The 27,511-nt window shown below is 40.7% G+C and overlaps 2 protein-coding genes across 5 annotated transcripts; both read right to left on the reverse strand.

Moving 5' to 3' along the window:
• Positions 1–2,921: 2,921 nt before the first annotated feature.
• Positions 2,922–27,203, reverse strand: LOC109196224 (uncharacterized). Of its 3 annotated transcripts, none has more exons than XM_025906054.1 (6): positions 27,068–27,203; positions 26,561–26,905; positions 26,407–26,445; positions 7,400–7,510; positions 7,258–7,289; positions 2,922–3,366 (listed from the first exon to the last, which is right to left on the reverse strand). In XM_025906054.1, the coding sequence occupies exons 1-6, from the start codon at positions 27,111–27,113 to the stop codon at positions 3,244–3,246; spliced, it is 696 nt and encodes a 231-aa protein (XP_025761839.1). In that variant the 5' UTR covers positions 27,114–27,203; the 3' UTR covers positions 2,922–3,243. The 3 variants fall into 3 exon arrangements, with proteins under 3 accessions (XP_025761839.1, XP_025761838.1, XP_019205405.1); XM_025906053.1 differs by lacking the exons at positions 2,922–3,366; positions 7,258–7,289; positions 7,400–7,510 and adding exons at positions 15,222–15,725; positions 26,064–26,095; positions 26,205–26,315; XM_019349860.2 differs by lacking the exons at positions 2,922–3,366; positions 7,258–7,289; positions 7,400–7,510 and adding exons at positions 25,128–25,315; positions 26,064–26,095; positions 26,205–26,315.
• LOC109194318 (uncharacterized) lies at positions 10,169–12,002 on the reverse strand. Of its 2 annotated transcripts, XM_019349837.2 has the most exons (6): positions 11,781–12,002; positions 11,311–11,655; positions 11,151–11,189; positions 10,921–11,028; positions 10,784–10,806; positions 10,169–10,399 (listed from the first exon to the last, which is right to left on the reverse strand). In XM_019349837.2, exons 1-6 carry the CDS (start codon positions 11,956–11,958, stop codon positions 10,277–10,279), a joined length of 816 nt encoding a protein of 271 aa, XP_019205382.2. In that variant the 5' UTR covers positions 11,959–12,002; the 3' UTR covers positions 10,169–10,276. The 2 variants fall into 2 exon arrangements, with proteins under 2 accessions (XP_019205382.2, XP_025761837.1); XM_025906052.1 differs by having other exon boundaries at positions 11,311–12,001.
• Positions 27,204–27,511: the final 308 nt, after the last annotated feature.

Raw genomic sequence — 27,511 nt, forward strand, 5'->3', positions numbered from 1 at the left:
ACCTCTGACTCTCTCCCCCACCGATGTAGGAGCGGTGCTGAGCAGGATCAATGTCCACAAAGCTGCAGGTCCTGATGGCATACCCGGGCGTGTTCTCAGAACGTGTTCTGGGGAGCTTGCAGGAGTCCTGACAGACATATTCAATCTGTCCTTGGCCCACGCTGTGGTACCGGCCTGCTTCAAAACCACCTCCATCGTCCCGATACCCAAAAACTCCAACCCATCTAGCCTCAATGACTACCGCCCAGTAGCACTCACCCCCATCATCACTAAGTGCTTAGAGCAGCTGGTCTTAGCACATTTCAAATCCTGTCTCCCCCCCACCCTGGACCCCCACCAATTCGCATACCGCCAGAACAGGAGCACAGAGGATGCAGTCTCCATCGCACTGCACTCTGTCCTCTCACACCTGGACAACAACAACACCTACGCCAGAATGCTGTTTATAGACTTCAGTTCAGCATTCAACACAATCCACCCCTCACAACTCATCAGGAAACTGACAGACCTGGGCATCAGTTCCCTCATCTGCAAATGGTTACTGGACTTCCTGACCAACCGCCCTCAACATGTCCGACTGGATAACCGCTGCTCATCAACAATCACAATGAACACCGGGGTACCACAAGGCTGTGTGATGAGCCCTTTCCTCTACTCCCTCTTCACCCACGACTGCAGACCTGCTGATGGTTCTAACACCATCATTAAGTTTGCAGATGACACCACGGTGATTGGCCTCATCAGCGACAACGATGAGACCGCCTACAGGGAGGAGGTGGATCATCTGGCTGAGTGGTGCGACACAAACAACCTGCTGCTTAACACTGAGAAGACCAAGGAGCTCATCGTGGACTACAGGAGGAATGCTGACCCACATCCACCCATCCACATTAAGGGGACGGCTGTGGAGCGTGTGAGCAGCTTCAAGTTCCTGGGAGTCCACATCTCCGAGGATCTCACCTGGACAACCAAGTGCTCCAAGCTGGTCAAGAAGGCTCACCAGCGCCTCTTCTTCTTGAGGACTCTGAGGAAGAACCACCTGTCCTCAGATATCCTGGTGAACTTCTACCGCTGCACCATCGAGAGCATCCTGACCAACTGTATAACAGTCTGGTACGGGAACTGCTCCGCCTCGGACCGGAAGGCGTTGCAGAGGGTTGTGAAAACTGCCCAGCGCATCGCCGGAGCACCACTTCCTGCCATAAAGGACATCTACAGGAAGCGGTGTCTGAAAAGGGCTGGGGAAATCATCAGAGACCCCAGTCACCCATCACATGGACTCTTCACCCTCCTGCCCTCTGGGAGGCGCTACAGGAGCCTCCGGACTAAGACCACCAGGTACCGGAACAGCTTCTTCCCCACAGCTGTCAGACTCCTGAACTCTGCCTCCTGACATCTGACCCACGTTAAACTCATGGACTGAACATACACACACCCACAACCACTAGCACTTTATCACTATCACAATTATCCTAACTGCACTACTGTATAGTTCTGTGTGAATATCATTCTGTACATATGATAATTTTTCAATCCTACAACTGTTTATAACTTACATAGTTCACATTCTGTATAACTGTATATCTCAGATTTCTGTATAGTTTTTATTTCATATTTATATCCTGTTCATAGCCTGTACACAGCTTGTACTCACTACAGCCTGTACATACTTATAGTTATAGAATATTCATAACATACTTCACACCGTGTACATTATAACATACCATAATAGACCCATTTCTGTAATATACTTACACATCTATATTATTGCTAATATATATTGTAATATATCTATATCGCGGCTAAAGCACTTCTGGATGGATGCAAACTGCATTTCGTTGCCCTGTACCTGTGACATGTGCAATGACAATAAAGTTGAATTCTATTCTATTCTATTCTATTCTATTCTATTCTATTCTATTCTAAGTTGTATATGTTAATTTATTGTCTTTATTGATTTTATAGCTTGTGGTGTATTTATTGCTGTGTCTTATTCTATGGATTGTACTATACAATAATAATGTCCATCTATAGCTTAACTAACAGAGCTCACTGCTAAATGGAGTCATTGGTTCCTCACAATAAAGGGCGGTACCTAAGATGGGGATGCCACACCCCCACACAGGCACCTCCCACAGTAGACCAGATAGTGTAGTTAGGGTCACAGCATGTGTTCGGAGAACCAGAGTTGTTATTTCAGTTGTATTTCTATCACCTCAAGCTAGTCTTGCACTAATAATAACTGTGACAAGGAGTACTGCTGCTTACGCACGTTTTATGTTATGAAGTTGTTTTTAATTTCTAAAACCCTATCAGTTAATCCATTTGAAAACAGTGAAACCAGCTTCTGCTCGTGGTTAAAGTCACACCTTTGTTCATTCTTCTGTTGCAGGCAAAAAAAAAAGGAGAACGAAAGCAACGCATTTCTGTGAAAACAGCAAAGCATTTGTTGCGTGTGGTTTTAAAGGCTAGTGTCTGTGTGGTTTTCAGTTCATCTGATACACAGTGCTGTCACCGCAGTGGAAAATAACAGGGGGAGATGCATGAGATTTGTTGCACCCCAGAATGTACACAAGAACATGGTCAAGCAAGAAAGCTGCCCATATACACACACTGACTGTGTCAGGGTGTAATAGAGGAAAATGAAAACTTAATTAAAATTGACAAAGTTAAAATAAATTTAGTACAACTTATGTAGTAGTAATGTTGTATTAAATTTGTGGCTTCATTGTTTCCATCAGCAAAGAGAAAACTGTTGCAAGATTTTCTGTGTTTCTTATTCATCTGTAGTCTTGAAATCAGCAAATTCTTACTGTTCCAGAGATTTTATTCATGACTCATACACTGTTTTTCATCAAAGCTTGCAGGATCAAAAAATATTGTCTTGGAATATTTTTCTAAAGTCTGTGAAAATACAAAGCCTGATGTTATCTAGTTAAAAGCAAGTAGCTGAAGCTTCAATGCCTCTTCTTTGCTGTCAACTATTACTGACTGTAGAGGCCTTGTGAGTTCAGCTGTGCTCAGACCACACTGTGAACTTCCTGTGAAGTGATCAGTATCTCGCTCATGCCTCCTTCCCCTGAAGACCACTTGACTCTTCCTATTAGTAACTTTGTATGCCCTCGTTTTATTGAGATAAAGACAAATTAAGGCAGAAAAAACAGACATAAAAATGTTTATTCCAGGGTTATAAATACTAAACCACTAAACACGTTTTCCCATCATGAACACAGAGAATCAGCTCTATGCACTGGCAGCATAAACAACATGAATTTCCACTTGTGTCTCTATTGCAGGCCTTCTGCTTCTTGGTGTTTGTGGGTGGAGTCTCAACGCTGCAGAGTTCAGGTAAACGGAGTCCACATTCTGTAGGTGAAAAATTTACAGTCACAGACCAAAACAACCACAGAGTCAGTACTTTCACTATTCTTGACCGTGTCAGTCTGATAGCATATGAGAGATATTTGGACTTGGCTTCAAAAAAAGTAGGGTGAGAACCCATCAATGAGGTCGGGCCCAATTGCTCCACTAATCCCTCCCTGTGCTATCTACTGTACAATATAAAGCGCCTTGAGGCGACTTTGTTGTGATTTGGCGCTATATAAATAAAATTGAATTGAATTGAATTGAATTGATGTTTGATTTCAGATGCTTGTGATTTAGAGAGCATCTGAAATCTATCACAGGTGTCAGTGGTCTACAGGCTAGGACCTGACCAGGCTTTCATATGTAGAAGTGGCCCAGCCAGGCAGGAGAATCAAACCTCACATTTGAGCTGCAAAAGTTTAACCATGATATGTGAGGTTACTCAGTGTGACTCTATTACAGTCTAATGAAGACAATGCAGAAACCACATTAGTCTATGCCCAGATCAAAGTCAAATTAATTTCATTAATTCAGCATTTTCTGTGATAAATAGATTAATCACTGCGATACCAGCAGTGTAAAACGGACTATATACATTACATCGTCATGTAATCACTCGATTGATGCAGAAATTCAATGAATATCATTTGGACCTACTTTGTTTCTGAGTTTCTGTGACGTTAGCAAGAAACTGGGCAACAGGCTGCATGTGTAACATGAAAATATGTTGCAATGAATGATGTCCGAAAAAGACTTGGTGTCAATGTGGCGCTTGTAACCTTTAACAGAAACTCTGCTTTTACATTTTTCCTCAATAAGGGGAGAGATTTTCTTCCTTGCTTGAAGGCCGAGGTTTTTCTTAGATTATTCTCACATTTAATCCTAGTGTTAAATCATAAACCTTTTAAGATAAGATAAGATAAGATAACCTTTATTAGTCCCACACGTGGGAAATTTGTTTTGTCACAGCAGGAAGTGGACAGTGCAAAAGTTGTGAAGGAAAAATTAGAGTAAAATAAGATAAGAATAAATACAGTACACAACTGTACAGAATAGAATAAAATAAAATACTATATACAGTAGAATAAAATAGAATAAAATATACAATAAGATAAAAATAGAATACAAATGCTATATACAACTGAGTAAAAATACAACGATGCCAGAAAGGATTATTGCACATTAGTATTATTGCACATGTGTGGATGTGTGTGTTAGATCAGTCAAGGTCTTTATTGTGGAGTCTGACAGCAGTGGGGAGGAAAGACCTGCGAAATCTCTCCGTCCCGCACCGTGGGTGCCGCAGTCTCCCACTGAAGGAGCTGCTCAGTGCTGTCACAGTCTCATGCATGGGGTGGGAGATGTTGTCCAACAGGGATGACAGCTTAGCCACCATTCTCCTGTCACTCACCACCTCCACTGGGTCCAGAGGGCATCCTAGAACAGAGCTGGCCCTTCGGATGAGCCTGTTCAGTCTCTTCCTGTCCCCAGCAGAGATGCTGCCGCCCCAGCAGACCACACCGTAAAAGATGGCTGAGGCCACCACAGAGTCATAGAAGGTCTTCAGGAGTGGGCCCTCCACTCCAAACGACCTGAGTCTCCGCAGCAGGTACAGCCTGCTCTGCCCTTTCCTGTAGAGGGCGTCTGAGTTATGAGTCCAGTCCAGTTTGTTGTTCAGATGAACACCAAGGTACCTGTAGCTGTCCACAGCCTCGATGTCCATACCTTGGATGTTCAGTGGTTGCAGTGGAGGATGTTTGTGCCTGCGGAAGTCTACCACCAGCTCCTTGGTTTTACTGGCATTGATCTGGAGGTAGTTCAGCTGGCACCAGTCCACAAAGTCCTGAGTCAGTCCTCTGTACTTCTTGTCGTCCCCATCAGTGATGAGGCCGACTATTGCAGTGTCATCAGAGAACTTCTGCAGGAAGCACTGGGTGGAGTTGTAGGAGAAGTCTGCAGTGTAGATGGTGAAGAGGAACGGAGCCAGAACCGTTCCCTGTGGGGCCCCCGTACTGCAGACGACCCTGTCCGACACACAGCCCTGAGTCCTCACATACTGTGGTCGGTCGGTGAGGTAGTCCAAAATCCAGGTAGTGAGGTGATGGTCCACTCCAGAGTTCTCCAGCTTGTCCTTCAGAACCGAGGGAAGAATAGTGTTGAAGGCACTGGAGAAATCAAAGAACATGATTCTCACAGTGCTCCCAGCAGTCTCCAGGTGAGTGAGGGAACGATGTAGGAGGTGAATGACGGCATCATCCGCTCCAATGCCAGGCTGGTAGGCAAACTGAAGTGGGTCCAGTGATGAGCTCACAAGGCGCCAAAGCTGAGCCAGGACCAACCGCTCCAGGGTCTTCATCAGGTGGGATGTCAGAGCCACCGGCCTGTAGCTGTTGAGGTCCTTGGGGCGTGAAGTCTTTGGCACTGGTACAACACAGGAGGTTTTCCAGAGCTGTGGGACTCTTCCCAGCCTCAGGCTCAGGTTGAAGAGGTGCTCCATCACCCCACACAGTTGGTCCACGCAGGACCTGACGACCCTCGAGCTGATGCCATCTGGACCCGCTGCCTTCTTGCCATTAATCCTCCTCAGGTCCCTCCTAACCTGGGTGGTTGAGAGAGACAGGCTGGAGCCTTGTGTTGAGTGTGTATTGGATGCTGTTGTTGGGGGTGGGGAGGGGTGAGCAGGGTGAATAGAGGAGGTGTGAAGTGTCTGAGGTGTCAGAGGTGCAACAGCAGCAGTGGGGGTGGGTGAGTCTGCAGCCGATGTTGGAGACTGCCTCATGGATGAATCAAATCTGTTGAAGAAATGATTCAGTTCATTTGCCCACCTCACATCCTTCCCAGGCAGAGAGTTCTGATGTTTGTGGCCTGAGATGGTTCTGAGGCCTCTCCAGACTTCACCAACGTTATTTTGCTGAAGCTGGTTCTCCATCTTTTGCCTGTAGCTGTCCTTCCCATTCCTTATCAGTCCCCTCAACTCTCTCTGCACCCTTTTCAACTCCTCTTTGTCTTTGGATTTGAAGGCCCTCCTCTTCTGCTTGAGGACAGCTTTAATTTCTGGGGTAATCCAGGGTTTGTTGTTGGAGAAACACCGTACAGTCCTGGTAGGTACGGTGTTATCCACACAGAAATTAATATAGTCAGTAATGCATGTAGTAAAGCTGTCGATGTCCTCTCCGTGGTCGTCACAGATCACCTCCCACACAGTGGACTCAAAACAATCCTTAAGAGCCTCCTCGCTCTCCTCCGACCATCTCTGTACTGTGTGGGTGGCTGGTGGCTCCCTGCGCACTAAGAGCTCATACACAGGGACAAGGTGCACCAGGTTGTGATCAGATCTGCCCAGGGGAGGGAGAGGTGATGAACTGTATGCCTCTGCAGCATTGGCATACAGTAAGTCCAGTGTTTTATTGTCTCTGGTTGGGCATGTCACATACTAGGTGAAGGTGGGCAGTGTGGAGTCCAGTGAGGCATGATTAAAGTCCCCTGATATTATGAGAAGGGCTCTCGGAGATTGTGTTTGCAGTCTGCTAACCATTGAGTGGAGAGAGTCACAGGCTGTATCCGCATTGGCCGAGGGGGGGACATACGCTGTTATCGCGATAACATGCGAGAATTCCCGGGGCAGGTAGTACGGACACATGCTAACGGCTAACAGCTCAATGTCTCTGCTGCAGAGTTGTTCTTTTACAGTGATGTGCCCAGGGATACACCATCTGTCATTCACAAACACTGCCAGTCCCCCTCCTTTCCTCTTACCGCTCTCTCTCGTCCTGTCCGCTCGCAGCAGCTGGAATCCCGGTAGTGTCACGCTCGTGTCCGGAGTTAGCGGTGTTAAAATTGTGTTTTAAAATGATGATTTGTGTTTTAAAATTGCAATAAAGAATGATTTACCTCACTGCTTTGCTCTGGTTGCTGTTGTGGAGCTAAATGCCAAATATAAAAGTGTGAGTAGTTTATTACCAACACAGTACTTTTATTAGGACTTGTTGATCAGCTTATAAGAGTAGGTGCAACAAATTATGGCCACATTTACCTGTTTGAGGTTTCCTGACTTTTAAAACCAGAATAATGACCACCATAGTGAGTAAACCAGTCAGACCAGCCAGGATGATGCTCAGTGGGTGTGTCATTCTGTTGGACTCTTCTAAAAAAATGAATTAGATTAATTGTGTGATTAGTGTGGTTAAGACATATTATACAAGATACTAAAGGCACTGCATAGTGAAGATTAAAATCTTTCCACTCATCAAGGAATCTCACCTTCAGTCTTAAAATCTTCTCCTTCACTGGTTTCACCACCTGTGACCATGACTGTTGTATTATTTTACAATTTGCTGTTTGTATTTATTGTGTTTCCACATGACATGATGAGAAACACTAAAGTTGCAGAGAAAGGTTTTTAACCAAAACTCACCTTGAATTCTCAACTCTACTGTAGTGGAAATAATTATATGATAGTCCAAGAAAAATCCACAGAAATACAGGCCAGCATCGGACAGAACAACTGGCTTTATTTGAAGAAAGATGGCAACGTTGTTTGAAGTCATATTGAATTTTCCATTTTGAAATCCATCACAGAATAAAGCTTGTCCATTAGAGCCATACATAGAGGCAATGCAGCTCAACATAGCTCTGTTGACCACTCTGAACCACTCTGTATGCGTTGAACTTCTGGAAATGTTGGAGCACTGCAGTGCGACTTCTTCACCAGACTGGACCTCCACAGTCTGAGACAGAGAGCCAGCCTGAAACAAACAACAAAGACAAAATGAGATTCAACTCAAAGTGTACGGTACAACAGACGCTGTAACAGGGCAAAAACGTTTCATTTCATTTATTTACTTAACTATTTTCTAACAATCAAATTATAAATCGATTGGGTCCTTATGCCATTACTTGGAGCTGAGAGTAGTAAATTGCCAGTACTTACTGAATCTACAGAAAAACAAAGCTGTTATCAAGACGTCTGACACAAAAGTGTCAGACAGGTATATGAGTTTGAAGCTGGAAGTTGAAGGGGTGTTGTCAGTATGTATGGCCCAAAAGATGGATGTCAATAGGAAGAGAGAGAGGAATTATGGAATTACATGGACAGGTGAACAGAACGGGGGGTGATGAGGAGGTGTTGGGTAGGTATAGTGTTAAGAAAAGAAATGCAGACTGCCAGATAGCAGTGGATAAAAAAGGTTGTGGTGATGACATACACAAAGAGGGAGGAACATAAGATGATGCATACGTTTGGAACAACGTGCACACATGTAGACTGGTAAAGAGAGAAGTTGCAAAAGAAAAGGCAAATGATGATTTGTATGTGAGGCTGTACACTAAGGAAGCCGTAAAGGACTTGTAAAGGCTCAAAATGGGCTTTTTGTATGGGTTCCACTTGGGTTCCTCACATTAAACCAATATGGACAATCCAAAGTGGGCACATATATCAGGTCCTTGCTGGGTCAAAGATGGGAAATACTTAACTTGCTTGGAAATGGAAAAGACAAGTTCACGGACTCACTTGGGTCAGTTGGGGCCCATTTAGTTTCCAGATTTTCCCAACATAACATTAATGTGAGTTTATAAAATTGGGGCCATTATGGAACCTGTGTACAATTCCACTTAAAACCCACTTTTTAGTCTATGTGGTACCCACATGGTACCCACAAAAATGTGAAAGATGGGGCCCGGATGGGTTTTTGTGTACTTTGCCCAGTTGGGGCTCATTTAGTGACCAAATTTTCCCAACATAACACTTATATGGACATTTAACATGGGGCCATTACAGATCCGTGGTCAATCCTGTATGGGTCCATTTTTCAGCCCATTTCTAAACCATATGGGCCCCACATGTAAATGTTGGCTAGAGACGTACAGCAGGATAGAGACGTAAATGTCATGTACGGCTTTAAATACTTATTATACACAATAAATATTGAACACTTTAAGGCAAGTTAGTAGCAGCAAGAGGCCCTTTTTGTTGAAGACTCTTTTCTTCTGTTAATTAGTTAGGTTACAGAATTGTCTTTTGTTTGCCTTTGGTTGACATTTTGTGATATTGCAAAATGTGAGCTTGCTCCGGAGGAAAGACATTGAGACATTTTCATTATGTGTCAATTACTGTGCAGAAATGAGACTAAAAGCCTGAAATACTCAAATTACATCATCTACTTAAAAAAAAACTAGATGATGCATATTATTGCATTTTGTTTTCACCAAGTAAAAAAAAAAGTAGAGCACGAGAAATGACTGGGACTCTTTGCTAAGAATCCAGGATAAGGAGACAGGTAAGAGTTACAGGACACACTCGGAGCTCAGGCACCACATTCTCTACTTTGAGCCATCAAATCACCTGGTAGCAACTATCACAGCCACATCAGGCTGCTTTTATGGTGTTAAATTCGGTGCAATTTGCAGAAAGTGACATACATTAAACCTTTAAATAATATTTTATTATTATTTCATTATTTCATTTCATTATCTCATTATTTCACAGCAGCCTGTTTAAATCACAACCTTGCCATCTTTATGCTTCCTCAAGAGCTCTGAGTTAAAAAATCTCATGTATTTCACCTCAGTTCCTGTCAGACAACACTGTGTATTGCTTGCAATCAAAGAAATGTTTACTGCTCTCCTCCCAGAGCAGATCATGAGACATTCCTCAAAAGAAAATTTCACAATCAACGCCAGACCATTGTCTGACTTCTGCTTTATCAACACATTTGAAGCATAGACTTTTTCCTTTCAAACAAATGTGCACAATAAAAAAGACAGAAACACAAAAGTAAAGATACAAAGACTTCAGTGCAAATTTTATTATTTTTATTTTTTGCCAGCCAGTTTTTGCCATGTCATCCACAAAACATACACAAAACTACATCAGCAGGTTATTATCATAAAGCATGAGCTCCACTTATTCAGTCTATCTGGCAGCAGCATACACAACATGTGTCTCCAGCTCTGTCTGTGCCACAGACCCACAGCTTCTTTTGACCTTCGTCAGGATATTCATCATTGTGTACTTCAGATTTTCTGAGCTCACATTCTGAAAATCGAATAGTTACACAGCTGAGTTTGCAACACATATACGAAATGTTTATTCACTTGTGGGTTGTGCCAAAAATTATTTTCCGTTAAATGGGATTTTTAGATTTTAATTCCATAATACCTGATCTATAGCAGCTGGGCAGCACAGTATTAAACAAAATTAAATTAAGAATCCAAGTTGAATATTAAGTTAAAATATTATCATATCCAGTGAACAAAAAGAAATGACAGAAGTCTTACTAATATAACTGTTACAGTACTAAACTATTTCCCTGCTGTGTGTAATAATGTTTTGCCTCATTCAGATCATATTTGGGATATTTGTTTTCAACTCATAACATTAAGCTTATAAATTCTAATATAAGAAGAAAAAAAGGTTTACCTTGTTCCTCTCTGGTTTAGGTTCTGCAGATAAGGAGCAAATATAAACATGTGTTTCACTCTTTAATGCCACCATACTTTGCTTTGAATTTTAAATCAACTTATAAGAAGAGGCACAACAATTACAGCAAATTTTACCTGTTTGAAGTTTCCAGATTTTTAGAACCAGAACAATGACCACCACAGTGAACAAACCAGTCACACCACTCAGGACGATGCTCATCACGTGTGTACTACCAGGCTCTTCTGTAAAAGAGATAATAATAAAACATCACTCTAATTCAATCTGTTTGATTTACACGTAATATTAATAATAATAATGATCACAATGAAAAAACTAAATGTTAAGAGACAAAAAATAATTTTACTTTCAGTCTTAAAATCCTCTTCTTCATTGGTTTCACCGCCTGTAAAGAAACATGGCTATTATAATATTTTGTGATTTCCTTTTTGTCTCTGAGCTGATTTTGGATTACATATGAACATAAAAACTGAAGTAGAAGAGAAAATTTCTATCCACAAGCTTACCTTGAATTCTTAACTCGACTGCATTGGAAATGACCGTATGCTTATTCACGTAAAATCCACAGAAATACAGCCCAACATCAGATAAATCCACTTGTGTGATTTTAAGAAAGACAGAGGTGTTGTTGGAACTCATATTGAATTTTCCATTTCGAAATCCATCACAGAATGAAGCTTTGCCCTGAGATCCATACATAGCAGCAATACAGCTGGGCTTAGTTCTGTTGATAACTTTGAACCAGTCTGTCTGTGTTGGATGAATCGAAATGTTGGAGCACTTCAAGGTAACTTCTTCATCAAGTTGGACCTCCACAGTCTGAAACTCAGAACCTGAGACAAAGATCCAGCCTGGAATGAAAGAACATAATGTTTATGTCTGAACCTACAGTGTTACAGGACAACAACATCCATTATATCTGTTTAATGACTTTACTCATTCCGTTATTTGAGAGTACTGAGGTGCCAGTACTTACTGAGGCTGGAGAGAAATAAAGCTGTGCTCAAGACGAAGCTCCTCATCATGTGTTTATTCCTGTCACTGCATTGATATGTTGTACTACATAGCTCATATAAAGGGGTTCTGAGGGGCGGAGTGTATTTTTCTTTTTTATCTTGCCCGAGATCTGCCTGTACAATGTAATGCTTTTGCATACATATGTGTTTATAAATCCATTAACAAAGTTTATCCAGTAACAAAGTTTCCAAATGTTGTCATTCCAAATGTTACCAATTAACTTGTAATATTTTCACAGTGTAGTAGGAATTCATAAAAAATAACTTCTCAGAAACTCCCACAATCCTCTTCTGGGCCCTAAAATTGTTTGCATTTAAAACAAAAGAAGAATGAGGTACTTTGGCATCATAGTGGGGCAGTTTTGCTGTTCCAATGCTTTTTAGCTTCAATGAAAATGCGTTGGAACAGACATTTATGAGAGAAACATATCAGAAGTTCTTATTTAAAGTGTGAGCTAAGTATTTATTTACTCAGTCAGACGCAAAACCATGTGCTTTGTTTGTGGAGAACAGATTGCTGTATTTAAAGTGGACATGAAACACCACATGCATTAATGCTATTTTAAACCACAGAGCCCTGCTCTCAAAACCTGTCATACATGTAACACTGTCTGTGCAGCTGGATTTAAGAAATAAGTGCTTAAAGTTTTTAAAACATGTTTAGTTGGTTGGTTGCAGTCACATTATTTATGATAGCTAACTAACAATAGAACCAATAACTCGACGACCTTCAAACTAAGTTTTACATTAAGGATATACTGTCCACTTTCACTCTCTGTCTTATTAGCAGGTTCTTCATTGTTTGGCTAGCTGCACTGAAACAAAAAAACCCAGCTGTTAGCTGTAATGTTCGGGTTTTAAAAACAATTTATTAAATAATGTCTTATCAGGTACCCCAAGCCATTCTGCCCTTTGCTCTTGCTCTGGCTAGAGCTCTTTTCTAATCATCCACTTTCTCCATCCCTCCTGGACTAGGGCTGGGTATCGTCACTGATTTCTACTACTGATTCAATTCTGATTCACAAGTTCTCTATTCAATTCAATTCGATTCCATTTTGACTCAGGGAGTCAGAAATATTATAATTATGATAATTCATATTGGATATGTACTGTCAAAAGAACCCTCTAAACCTTGTAAATTAAAAAAAATAATTCCAAATTATTTGACTATTTCTCTGCAATCACAAACTCAGTGTAAACTATTTAGGTATAAAGCTGACATTCGTGAGACTTCATCAGATGTCTTTGTGTCACGGTAACTAAAATATGAAGGAAATTTTCCTGGCCTGGCTTTTTATAGCAGATAATGGTCTTAAAAATATTCTGCAGTGGATCAAAAAACAGAAGAAAACCATGAATCAACATATTAACATTACCCGATGCTGAAGTGAAGCAAAGTTACAGAGGTTTTATTAGAGACACAGCTAAGTGTTTTGCAATTTGGCATACAGTCGTTGTCCAAAACACACTAAATTTCACCCACTGCAAATAAAAAAATGAAAAAGATAGCAATGGTAGTTAAAGTTAAACGCTTTAAGATTTTGTCAAAACATGCAGATTTTGATTAACTAGTGATAAAATATTGGCTAATTCATATTTTCATTGTCTAATTGTAACATCTACCCATACCTGTAGTGGATTTTTGAGCCTGATGTTTATATAACTCTAAATTTTTATGTAATCAATTAATTATCACAAACAGAGGAAGATTTTAAGACCTTTCCTTATTGAATATCTTTTGCACACACACACATGTTCTGAATGTATTCTGTGACCATGGCAGATACGTAACTTGCCTCTCTAAATATTCAAGACTTATGGTCCCTCTTATGGCTTATGGTTAAAACACATTCAGACTGCTGTCATACTGTCTGTATCGCCGTTTGATGTCTTTGTAAAAAAAAATAAAACTCATAAAGAGATCTTGGTTTTGTGAAGTGCATTGAAGATGTCCACAACAAACTCTCAAGCACCTGTGTGGTGATACATCTTGAGGGAAGCTCAGTTTACTTCCACAACCATCTTCACTAACCAGTCACACTAACCACACACTTTTTTTTCTGGGGACATCAAGGCTTTTATGGTAATGGTTCTCATGCAGAAGGCTGATGGCCAAACTTTCTGCACCTTCCTCATAGAGACTCTTGTTCAGGTTCTGTAGCACACTAGGCCTTTTATACTCTCCTTGAGTATAAAAGTGTCAAAGTGCTTTATACTACATGTACCTATTTACACAAGCACTTTGTTCTACACTTAAGTGCTACAAGTGCTTTCCATCCAACATTCACGCTCCAATAAAACAAATCAATGTGGGGTTCAGTAAATTGCCCAAGAATACTTTGGCATGCAGACTGGAACAACAAGTGATTGAATCACGAGCCTTCTCATGAGTTGATGACCTGCTTTACCTCCTGAGCTACAAGTTATGATTAGTGTATTACTGGTGGGTTTCTAAGGGCACACCTATAGCCATACTCTATCTATCTATCTATCTATCTATCTATCTATCTATCTATCTATCTATCTATCTATTCATCGTCATAACTACATTTTTCTGACCAGTAGGAAGGAAGAGTGTCAACACGTTTCACTTCCTGCCTACCTGAATATGGAAATGTGTCTCATTCTGTGGATTGTACAATACATGGAGCTGAGTGGAGTGAGCTGCAAGCATTTCAGTGGCTCCACAGAATAAAGGGCGGTGCCTAAGATGAGAATGCCACACCTTCACACAGGCACCTCCCACAGTAGACTATTTAGGACAGTTAAAGTCATAACATGCATTCGGAGAACATGAGTGCTTAACTGAGTTGCATTTTTGTCACCTCAAGTCAGTTACCACTAACGAGGCATTTTGACAAAGGGAAGTGCTGCTCACCGATGTGTACTCTTAGAGCCCTTTACCTTTCAGTAACCCTATCAGTAAATGCATGTGAAAACAGTGAAACCAGCTTCTACTCATGGTTAAAGTCACTTAGATCAACTATATTCGTTGTTCTGATGCACGCAAAGAAAGAATGAAGTAAAGTAAGTAAGTGTGAAAACAACACAGCATTTGTTGCGTGTGGTTTTAAAGGCTAGCGTTTCTGTGGCTTTCAATTCGGCTGATAAACAGTGCTGTCACCACAGTGGAAAATAACAGGGGGAGGTGCATGAGACCTGTTGCGCGCCAGAATGTGCTCAAGAACATGGTCAGGCAAGAAAGCTGTTGATATACACACTGACTGTGTCAGGATGTAATAGAGGAAAATGAAAAAAAATCCTTAAACCTGATGAAGTTAAAATAAATTTGGATGACGTAACTTTAGTACATCTAATGTAGTATTAAATCTGTGATTTCATCGTTTCCATCAGCAAAGAGATAACTGCTGCAGGATTTTTGATTTTCTTTGTTTCTTAATCATTGTTGTCTTGAAATCAGCAAATTCTTACTGTTCCAATGATTTTATTCATGACTCCTACACTGTTTTTCCTTGCAGCAAGCAAGTAGCTCAAGTTTCACTGCCTCTTCTTAAACTTTGCTGTGAACTATTACTGACTGTAGAGGCCTTGTGAGTTCAGCTGTGCTCAGACCACACTGTGAAGTCTCTTCCTGTGAAGTGATCAGTATCTCACTCATGCCTCCTCCCCCCCGAAGACGACCTGACTCTCCCTATGAGTAACTTTGTATGCCCTCGTTTTATTGAGATAAAGACAAATTAAGGCATAAAAATGTTTATTCCAGGGTTATAAAGACTAAACCACTAAACACGTTTTCCCATCATGAACACAGAGAATCAGCTCTATGCACTGGCAGCATAAACAACATGAGTTTCCACTTGTGTCTCTATTACAGGCCTTCTGCTTCTTGGTGTTTGTGGGTGGAGTCTCAACGCTGCAGAGTTCAGGTCAACAGAGTCCACATTCTGTAGGTGAAAAATTTACAGTCACATACCAAAACAGCCACAGAGTCAGTACTTTCAGTATCCTTGACTGTGACAGTCTGATAGCATATGAGAGATCATTCTGGGCTTGGCTTCAAAAAAAGTAGGGTGAAAACCAGTTGATGTTAGATTTCAAAGGCTCGTGATTTAGAGAGTATCTGAAATTTATGACAGCTGTCTGTGGTCAAGAGGCTAGGTAGAACCTGACCACACTTTCATATGTAGGAGTGTTCCAGCCAAGGCAGGGGAATCAAACCTCACTGCTGTGAGGCAATAGTGGCAACTGCGCCACTAGATTTACTTTAGCACTCTGGCATGATACTTATTTTAACATACTAGCTGCACATTTGAGCTGGAAAAGTTTAACCATGATATGTGAGGTTACTCAGTGTGACTGTATCACAGTCTAATGAAGAAAATGCTGAAACCATATTAGTCTGTGTCATTTGTAAGTGTGACATTTGTTCTTTACATTAATTTGAAACCACAGTCAGTGATAACAGGTGCCATGATGCCAGCTAGGATGTCTTCTACAGTCTCTGTGTACGCTTACACTAAATGTTATTTTTGATACATAATTTTCTCTACACACAATTGATAGGTACGGTATTGTAGTGGTACCATAGGTACGGCCCAAAAAGGTAGAACACACGGCAGGGAATGAGGGAGATTACAAAGCAGCACAGAGGGAGACGCAGGCATAAATACACAGAAGGGTAATGAGGACGCCACAGGTGAAGTAAAACTAAATTTGCTGAACATGGAACATGAGACTGTCAAAATAAAACTGACTGTGACAACTGGACATGAAACACGATAAACTGGGGAGACAGGATGGAACACAAGGAGAGGAACATGGGGACAGAAAAGGGAAACAAGACACAAGGACACACACAAATACACCAAACACACAGAGAGGGACACAGAGGACAAATACACAAGGGGAACCTAAGTGTTCAAGAAACTAACATGGAATAAACTCAGGATTAACTACATAAACCTTAAATAATAAGCCATAATACAAAATGTCACAAAATGCTGGGTCAAAATGACCCAGAATCAAGACAGGTAGCTATGAGATGATGATAAGAAAGCTTTGCTGTTGTAAAAAAACAAAAAAAGAACAAAAACCCCCAAAAGAAAAAGTATGTCATGTCGCAAAATCATTATTTCAGTTCATCCATGCAGCACTTATTTAAGGAGTCTCTTTCAACCTGTCCAGACTTTCACATGTAGAAATGGTCTAGCCAGGCAGTGGGCCATCAAAAACCCTGGTAGCAACTATCAGTGTCGCCACACTAGGCTGCTTTTTTGGCAGATAAAGTTAAAAGATAAAAATATACCACCCAAGAAACCACAGTTCTCAAACTAAGTGGGAGAAATTTCACAAGTCTGGGGGCCAGTGTGGGAAAAACTTTGTGTCCTTCAGTTTTGTCTAGTCTTGTATGATGTACAATAAGTATGTTAGCTGGTGCTTGTCCATGGAGAGCTCTAAAAGTCGGAACCAGAATCTTGAAACATGTTCTGGATTCAATACGGGGGCAGTGCAGCTGAATTAGCAATGGTGTGGCATCAGACTACTTTAGTTTGTGTGTCAGAGGAAGATAATAGCAGTGCAGTGTATAGGCTTGCTGTTTGTAAGCATCTGCACAGACAGCATGCTAGCCAAGAACCCAGAGCAGCACTAGAATAGAATAGAATAGAATAGAATAGCCTTTATTGTCATTGTACAGGGTACAACAAAATTGGAGTGCCACTCCCTTGGTGAAAAATGCAATAATAAATATAAATGTAAAATATAAAAGGTACAATAAAACAAACGTAAGTACTCAAACAAAAGTAAGTATGATATTTACAGGATAGCAGCATTAATATAATGACAGTATGACAGTATGAATAGCAGCATAATATAATGACAGTGACAGTATCGTGTAGCTAAGCAGTTTCAATTGTTTTTGTGCTTATTTACTACGGTGATAGCTCTGGGAAAGAAGCTATCCCTGAATCTGTTTGTCCTGGTTTTATGTGACCTGTACCGTCGGCCTGACGGTAATAGTTCAAACAGTTGATTGCTGGGGTGAGAATGGTCCTTGATGATATTGCCAGCTCTGCTGAGGTACTGAGAGTTTGCAATGACCTCCAGGCTGGGCAGAGAGCAGCCAGTGATCTTCTGGGCTGTGTTGATGACCCTCTGCAGTGCTTTCCTGTCTGCAGCTGAGCACCCTGCATACCATGTTGTTATACCGTACGTTAGGATGCTGTCTATGGTGGCTCTGTAGAATGTCACCAGCAGCCTCTCCTCCAGGTTGTTCCTCCTGAGCACTCTCAGAAAGTGGAGACGCTGCTGGGCCTTTTTTACCACCGCAGTGGTATTTGCAGTCCAGGAGAGATCATCAGAGATCTGCACGCCCAGAAACCTCTCCACACGGTTCCCGTGAATGTAAAGTGGGGCCGGGTCTGCTCTGCCCTTCCTGAAGTCCAAGATGAGTTCTTTAGTTTTCGTGGTGTTCAGTTGGAGGTTGTTAACTGAACACCACTCAGTCAGTCTGTTGACCTCATCTCTGTAGTCCGACTCATCCCCCCTTGAGATGAGTCCAACCACAGTGGTGTCGTCCGCAAACTTTATGATGGTGTTTGAGAGATGGGTAGGGGAGCAGTCGGATGTGTAGAGTGTAAACAGGAGGGGACTCAGAACACATCCTTGTGGAGACCCGGTGCTGAGTGTGATGGTGCTGGACAGGTGGGGGCCGAGTCTGACAGACTGAGGTCTGTTTCTCAGGAAGTCCTTGATCCAGAGGCAGATGGGGGTGGAGAGTCCCAGGTGAGACAGTTTCTGGACCAGGATCTCCAGGATGATATGATTGAATGCTGAGCTGAAGTCCAGAAAGAGCATTCTCACATAGCTTCCTCTGTGCTCCAGGTGACTCAGCGCAGTGTGGAGTGCTATGGTGATAGCGTCCTCGGTGGACTAAAGCCAAGTGAATGCCAACCTCAGCCCAGCACCTTGTCAAATGAGCAAAGCCAGCAACAGGTGAACTTCATCAGGCAACAAACTATTGAGCAGTAGAGATGTAGAGAGCATTAAACTGCTAATAGGCCCTTCTTTAAGTGCAGGAGCAAACCAGTTATCACAAAAATAGCATTGCAGCTGTAGATGCACAGGTAGCATTATCTTAGAGGGTGCAGAAGGCAACATTTAACAGTTGGCTGACACATTTTGATAAATATAGACGAAGAAGCAGAACTAGATAGAAAGCTGCAGCCTCTGTTTCTACCTGTTCATGTTTCTAAAGATGAATCACTGTAGCGATCGCTTTACAATACATCGCTCCCCATAAAGAAATTTCAGTCAGTGTCAGACTCGGAGTTCTTGTTCATCAACAACCTTGAAGCCTAGTCTTTCCTCTCAAACAGCATCACAAGCAAATGCTGGACAAATAAAAAAAAAAAAAAAACAGAGACATGAAATAGGTACAAACACAGCCTGAGTGCAAATGTTATTTATTTATTTATTTTTTATAAACAAGTTTCACAGTATAAACAAAACAGATTATCAATATGAAGCATGACTTCCACTTCTTGAGTCTGTCTGGTGGCAACATGCACAGCACGCATCTGCCTCTTGTCACGGAGGGTATGCCGGTGTGATGAAGCAGTGGACCCAAGTGCAGACAGGAAAGGAGATGGAACTAAGTTTCAAACAAAAGGCGAGCTGTTTATTTAGGCTGTAAACATGAATACAAAAATAAAGTTATATGAGCAGTGGCGAAAACTAAACTGAGACCTAAACTGGAAAAAAAACTAACTATGATAACTGTGACTAAACTGTGAGAACTATGAATCAACTATAATAAATATGAATCTACTGTAATAAGACGTGGAGGGAGGTAACACAGATGACCTGACGAAGAATGAAAGAAAATACACATACACACGGGAGGGGATCAAAGGAAGTGGAAACACATGGAGAAACAGCTGGCACAAATGAACATAATGACACCACAGGGGAAGTAAAACAAAACACATGGAACATGGAAACAAGACTTTCAAAATAAACAGTAAACAGATGCAGACATGAGACGAACTTGATAACATGAAGCCCACAGACATGAAACATGACAGGTAAGACACACGAACCAACAAGGGAGACTTAAACACAGGAGGGTGATGGATCTAAAAACAAAGAACTATAACTGAGCAACCTAGGAGCTTATGACTAAATGAACTTAATGAAACTAAATGAAAAACCAAAATACCAGGAAACTCAAAAACTGGGTTACAGGACCCAGGACCATGACACCTCTGCCACAGCTGCACCCTCATTGCTTTCTGTTTACGCGCCTCCTTAAACTTCCACCGCTCCCTCATCGAGGAGGAAGTGGCACTCCCACCACTGGTGCACCACACCGCCAACTAGGTTGGCCTTGGAGGATCTTACTGTTGCTCTGGAGTGCATTAGAAAACCTTTTTCTCTCTTTTTTCTTTCTCCGTGCCAGAGGAAATGAAAACTGAGCCTTTGGTTTCCACCTTTGAGAATTTCAAGACTGTCAAAATGAAAAAAATGTGTGTTCTGGAGCCAAAAGAAAATAAAAGATCAGATTTCTGTATTCCTAAAACAACTGAAAAAGAATACCCTCCAGAACTCCTGAGATAAAATATCTATTGTCTGTTTAGTTCCTGTACAGACGACTAATTGTTTTGTTTCACCCCCCCCCCCCCAGAACTGGTTTGTGTTCGCCCCTTGTGTGTTATTTCCTGTTTTACTTTGATAGTCTCCTGTTTCGTGTATATCATGTTCAATTTTGCTTCCCTTCTCTCTTTTGCCTGGATTAGTGTCAGCTGTATTTCCACCTGTGGCCTGTTCCCTTGTTATCCCTTGTGTATATATTATTTGCCTCTCCCTCTGTTCTCTTAATTTCTGTCTGTTGTCCTTCCAGTCATTCAGCCTACATTATATCTGGTTACTGTTCCATTTGGTATTTTGCCTCTTGTTTTTGTCGTTTTTTTAACCAACAATACAGCTGTGTGTTTGGAGTTTAGCGTTGCCAAGTCCTGTATCTTGTGTTTGCAACACCTTGAGTCCTAATCCTGCTTGCCACACAGGGCTTCATGACACATCTTCTGGGGTTAATAACATTTTGTATGATTCTAATAATCTGGTATGGCATAAACTTTCAAATCATTAAGTTGATATATTCTAAGTTAACACATCAAAAGAGATTACCTTGTTGGTTTCTGGTTAGGATTCTGCAAATAAATGGCAAATACAAACATGTGATTAGTTCATTATTACTATCATATATTGCTTTAATTTATCATTCAGTATAAAAGAGGAGGTAAAACAATTAAAGCAAAGTTTACCTGCTTTAAGTTTCCAGATTTTTAGAACCAGAATAATGATCACTATAGTCAGTAAACCAGTCAGACAACCCAGAATGATGTTCATCAGGTTTGCGCTATCAGGCTCTTCTGCAAAAGCAATTATAATAAAACATCACTCCAATTCAGTCTGGTTAAATTGCACACAACAATAATAACTAGCTAACAATGGAAAACAAAAATTTTAAGAGACAGAAAAGTAATTTTACTTTCAGTCTTAAAATCCTCTCCTTCATTGGTTTCACCGCCTGTAAAGAACCATGGCTATTATAATATTTTGTGATTTCCTTTTTGTGTCTGAGCTGTTTTGGATTACTTATGAACATAAAACTAACCTGGAGGACAAAAGTCCTCCCTACAAGCTTACCTTGAATTCTTAGCTCGACTGCATTGGAAATGACCGTATGCTTATTCACATAAAATCCACAGAAATACAGCCCGACATCAGATAAATTCACTTGTGTGATTTTAAGAAAGACAGAGATGTTGTTGGAAGTCATATTGAATTTTCCATTTTGAAATCCATCACAGAATGAGGCTTTGCCCTGAGATCCATACATAGCAGCAACACAGCTGGGCTTAGTCCTGTTGATAACTTTGAACCAGTCTGTCTGTGTTGGATGACTCGAAATGTTGGAGCACTCCAACGTGACTTCTTCACCAAGTTGGACCTCCACAGTCTGAAACTCAGAACCTGAAACTGAGATCCAGCCTGTAATGAAAGAACATGATGTTTATTTCTGAGCCTACAGTGTTACAGTTATTGTACCAGGGCAACAGCACTATACGCTATATGTGTTTAATTACATTGACTTTGTGTAAAGACCAATTTTTAAATTTTGTAAGGTTACTCTTTCCATTATTTGAGAGTACTGAGGTGCCAGTACTTACTGAGGCTGCAGAGAAACAAAGCTGTCCCCAAGATGAAGCTTCTCATCATGTGATTAATCCTGTCACTGCATTGATAGTTTGTTTCACATGGCTCTTATAATGGGGTTAAATGGGGGCGGACTGTGTTTTTTCTTTTCTTTTTCATCTTAGCATTGACCTACCTATACAATGCAAATGCAGAGCTCTGATATCTGCAACACAGACAACGGCATGCTTTGATTGGCTGGTGCTGAAACGGGACAAAGATTAGGTTTACAAATGTTCATCAAGTATTGATAATATTTTGGTGTTTTTATTCCAAAATAAATAAATATTTAAGGCTTAAATTCTTTCTTTGTTAAGAAGCATGCAGACTGCTGTCATGCTGCCTGTATAATTGTTTGACATATTTGCAAAGTTGCATATATTTCATAAAGTTGTGTATGTATTTCACATTTCCACAATAAGCTCTCAAGAACCCTTTTGGTTATGCAGCACAGGGAAGATTAGTTTACTTCAGCAACCATCTTCGCTAACTAGTCACACTAACCATTGACTTTATTTCTGGGAACATCGAGGCTTCTGTGGCGATGGTTATCGTACAGAAAGCTGACAGTTAAACTTTCAGTACCTTCCTGATAGAGTCTGTTTCTTACAACATTGCAACAACTAGCAGCTCAGATTCTAAAGCAGTGACACTCTAGTCAGTTGGAGCACAGGGAGATATTCTGGTTCCCCGAGGGTTGTTTTGAGCTTACATGAACTTCAAAATTATAAAAGGAATACATTGATGAATGGTGCAGCATGGTGGCGTGGTGATTAGCACTGTTGCTTCATAGCAAAAAGGTCCTGAGTTTGATTCCACCACCTGGCCAAGGCCTTTCTGTGTGGAGTTTACATGTTCTCCCCGTGTTTGCGTGGGTTCTCTCTGGGTACTATGACTTCCTTCCAAAGACATGCTGTTAGTAGGGTTAGGTTACATTGATATTTCTAAAATTGCCCATAGCTGTGAATGTGAGTGTGAATGACCACCCTCACCTAGACATATACACTGAATGCCCTTGCAACAGTATTCATCCACTCTTTAAAGACACATGATGCACCACATACCCGCCCCTCTCGTTCTCTCTACAGGCGACATAATATTGGAATGTTTCTAACCACATGTAACCACACATAATGTTAACGTGGCATAATGCGCATTCAGAAAAATGATGGAGAAAAAGGAACATAAAGAAAAACAAATGAAGTAAAACAATAAAAAAGAAGTATCAGTCAAACAAAAACACCAGTAAATTTGAAAACAGTAAAACTAGCCTCTACTCGTGGTCAAAGTTACTCAGATCAGCTTTATTTATTTATCCTTCTGATGCAGGCAAGAAAAAGGCTTGCCTTTCAGCTGATAGAAAGTGCTGTCACCACAGTGGAAAATAACAGGAGGAGGAGCATGAGTCAGTTCCCTGCAATACCTGGTTGCCAAATTTTTCATACATAGATTTTCATATATACACAATTTTTCACATTTTTTCTAAACTCTGTAAAAATAGAAAGGCTGATGTTATCTAGCCAAAATGTAGTAGTTCAAGTTTCATTGCTTGTTCTTAAACTTTACTGTGAACCTCCTCCTGAACCTTCTGACTGTGCTCAGACCACACTGTGCACTCTCTTCCTGTAAAGCGACGAGTATTTTGCTCACACCTCCCTCCCCCAAAGACCTTTTGACTCCCCCTATGAGTAACTTTGTATGCTTTTGTTTCATTAAAACAAAAACAAATTAAGGCAGAAAAACGGACACAAAAATGTAGACCCTGACTTAACTACATACATGTTTTACCATCATGCACATAGAGGATCAACTCTATTGCAGGCCTTCTGCTTCTTGGTGTTTTTCGGTGGAGCCTCAGTTGAGGTCAACAAGCCCACATTCTATAGGGGATAAATGTACAATCATCTGCTCTCAGAAGCTAAGCGGGGTTGGGGCTGCTTAGTGAATACCAGGTACTGTGAGAGACTTTCCTTCATAATGAAGCATATATTTATCACGTTACCCTGGATTCCAACTTAGCTATGTTGCAATAGGCCTAGACTTCTGGGGAGGCTTCCCATGATGCATGAGTGTTTTTTGTTCACTCTCTATATGCTTATAGACCACTCTGGATTTAGTCATTAGTTTTTTTTACTCTGTAGCTCTCTTCCACAGCATGTCTTTGTCCTGTTTTCTAACCTCACCCCCAACCGGTCATGGCAGATGGCTGCAGATCCCTGAGCCTGGTCGACAGAGGCTTATTACTGTTAAAAGGGAGTTTCTCCTTTGCACTGCTGCTGGGCATAAAGTACCTTGAGGTGAAAAAGTTTGCCAGTCTAATGAATCTTTCTTCCTGTTATGACGTTTTGATAGTAATGTCCGAATTCGTTAGAAACAACATGAAAGCATTAATACATCCTGCCTCATTTAAGGATTCAGGCTGTGGGTGGTGGTGTAATGGCATTGGGGATATTTTCTTTAGGCACACTTTAGACCCCTGGCATAAAATGGGTATCATTTGAACGCCACAGCTTATCTCAGTATGTCCAGTGCACCTATCTTCTCATGGCTGCTTCCATCAGGATAATGTGCTACAACAAAAAGATCAGATCATCTCAAACTAGTTTGTTAAACATAACAGTGAGTTCATTAATGCTTTCTTCCATCTCCAAATCTCAATGCAGTTGTGCACTGCTGGATATGGTGGAACAGGAGATTTGCATATAGATGTGCAGTCAACACATCTGTAACAACTGTATGATGCTTTGATGTAAATACGGACCAAAATCTCTGAGGAAAGTTTCCAGCATCTTGTAGAATGCCACAAAAAAGTTAAGGCCGACAGGGCTCAGAGCTAGCTTTACCTAATAACGTCTCCACTGAATATTACGTGGGTGCACCCACGGCACCTTTGGCTTTTCACCTCAGTTGTACTGTCACACGCTGTGATGTCGTTTCCTGTCAGACCATAGATGTGTGCATCTCGCTTCTTTCACAGCACACTGTTATATAGACTCTATTAGACCACTAAGCTCTACATTTTCCACTCAGACAAAAGTCTGACAAATAAGAAAGACACAGAAACACAATAAGGAGTACCCAAACATGGCCCAAATGCAAGTTTTATTTATTCTTTATTCTCTGCAGTCAGGCAGACAAAGACTATCCTGTGAGTCTATCTTGTGGCAGTGTAGATAACATGTGGCTCCAGGTCTCTCTGTCCAGTAGGTCCACAGCTTCTTTTGGCTTTTTTTTGGAAACTTAGAGCTGCATAGTTCAGATCGCCTGAACTCATATTCTGAAAAATCAAAGCATTTAGGTGAACGCTGTATTAAAAATATGTGTTTGTTAAAAATATGAAAAGTTGGTGGAGTTATAATATCTCAATAGTAATACCAGATATACATAACATCATTACATATGCAAGTTTAACTCTGTAACACTCAGATTAATGACTATAGAGTCACCATATTACCAAATACAGAAAAACATTGAGTGAAGATGGAATGACCCAAGCCATCAGTGTGACTTACAGTGTATATTGAGTTTTGAAATAGCAAATTCATATTAGTTTGCTTTATGCACACATAGAAACTCCAATAAAATATGGTGGCTGCTTTGTGTTGTAACAACATGGAAGAAAGTCTTCCTTTCTTCTTCTTTGACTTAACAAACTTCATGCTAATGCTTCTGCTTTCTAAAAACAGAAGAACTATTTCTTCAGCAGACAGAGTTATAACTAGCATTTTATTGTTATTGCATTTCATTTACAATCTTTGTCTAACTGATTATATATAATACAATACAATTTCTTTATTCTTTTATAATTTACAACTTTGATAGTTTTAAGTGACTTCTACTAAGCAATATCGCTGCTGGGATTAGTAGTGTTATATTGTTAATATAACTCATTTTTGTTGCTTAAAATAAACGTTTTAGAGTTCTTTTTTATTGCTTGAAGGTCGAGGTTTTTCATAGAATAATTAAAGGTTTAGTGTTTCTGTTAAATCATAAAGATTTTATATATACAGAAAAGATGGATTTACCTCACTGCTTTGCTCTGGTTGCTGTTGTGGAGCTAAAGGCCAAGTATGAAATTGTAATTAGTTTATTACCAACACAGTACTTTGCTTTGGGTTTGTTGATCAGCAGCAAGAGTAGATGAAACTAATTATAGCCACATTTACCTGTTTGAAGTTTCCTGATTTTTAAAACCAGAATAATGACCACCATAGTGAGTAAACCAGTCAGACCAGCCAGGAGGATGCTCAATGGTTGTGTCATTCTGTTGCAATTTTCTAAAACGTGTGGTTAAGATATATTTTTACAAGATACTAAAGGCACTGCATAGTGAAACTTAAAATCTTTCCACTCATCACGGAATCTCACCTTCAGTCTTAAAATCTTCTCCTTCACTGGTTTCACCACCTGTGACCATGATTGTTGTATTATTTTACAATTTGCTGTTTGTATTTATTATGTTTCCATATGACATGATGAGAAACACTAAAGTTGCGGAAAAAGGTTTTTAACCAAAACTCACCTTGAATTCTCAACTCTACTGTAGTGGAAATAATTATATGATAGTCTAAGAAAAATCCACAGAAATACAGCCCAGCATCAGACAGATCCACTGGCTTTATTTGAAGAAAGACGGCGACGTTGTTGGAAGTCATATTGAATTTTCCATTTTGAAATCCATCACAGAATAAAGCTTGTCCGTTAGAGCCATACATAGAGGCAATGCAGCTCAGCGTAGCTCTGTTGACCACTCTGTACCACTCTGTATGTGTTGAACTTCTGGAAATGTTGGAGCACTGCAGTGCGACTTCTTCACCAGACTGGACCTCCACAGTCTGAAATTCAGAACCAGAGACAGAGATCCAGCCTGAAACAAACACAAGATTCATCCCAGAGAGCGCAATACCAGGATACCGTAACAGTGAAACTGTTTTAATGAATTTGCGGTGTCCTAATAATCAAATTGAAATCCTGGAAGGTTAGTTGTTGCATAATTTGGAGTAGAGAGTAGTAAGGTACCACTACTTACTTATGGTGCATTGAAACAAAGCTGTTATCAAGATGAGGCTCCTCATTGTGTGCTTAAATCTGCCACTGATCGGATAGTTTGTAAGACGCAGCTCTTATAGAGGGTTTAGAGGGGCGGAGTTTTTTGGGGTTTTTTTACTTGCCAATGACCTGTTGGGACTGTGCAATGCCTCTGCATATAGTTAAGTTTCATCTGTTATCAACAGAATACATAAAGGTTTTATACATGAAGAATCCCTGCTCTTCAGATGCAAAAGGAATATCTCCTACGAAATTTTCACGGTTTTAAACTAGTGTCCTTGAATTAATGTCCCTAAACATCTGGGGTGACATAGAAAAGTTCAAGTGCAGTATCATAATTTTATATTGGGTAAAGTTTTGTAGGGTTTCTTTTTGAGGCTGATATGTGTTCTGGTAAGGCTCACCAACATTTTCAAATTTCTGG

This window comes from Oreochromis niloticus, linkage group LG3, assembly GCF_001858045.2.
Source record: "Oreochromis niloticus isolate F11D_XX linkage group LG3, O_niloticus_UMD_NMBU, whole genome shotgun sequence".
Classification (NCBI taxonomy): domain Eukaryota; kingdom Metazoa; phylum Chordata; class Actinopteri; order Cichliformes; family Cichlidae; genus Oreochromis; species Oreochromis niloticus.

Coding starts and splice junctions, on each gene's coding strand:
- LOC109194318 (XM_019349837.2), bottom strand. CDS start 11,958: ATGCAAAAGCATTACATTGTACAGGCAGATCTCGGGCAAGATAAAAAA. Junction 11,029..11,150: donor AGAGGATTTTAAGACTGAAA/GTAAAATTATTT, acceptor TCTCTTTTACAG/AAGAGCCTGGTAGTACACAC. Junction 10,807..10,920: donor AATCTGGAAACTTCAAACAG/GTAAAATTTGCT, acceptor CCTTATCTGCAG/AACCTAAACCAGAGAGGAAC.
- LOC109196224 (XM_025906054.1), bottom strand. CDS start 27,113: ATGAGGAGCCTCATCTTGATAACAGCTTTGTTTCAATGCACCATAA. Junction 26,906..27,067: donor TTTGTTTCAATGCACCATAA/GTAAGTAGTGGT, acceptor TGTTTGTTTCAG/GCTGGATCTCTGTCTCTGGT. Junction 7,290..7,399: donor AGTCAGGAAACCTCAAACAG/GTAAATGTGGCC, acceptor TTTGGCATTTAG/CTCCACAACAGCAACCAGAG.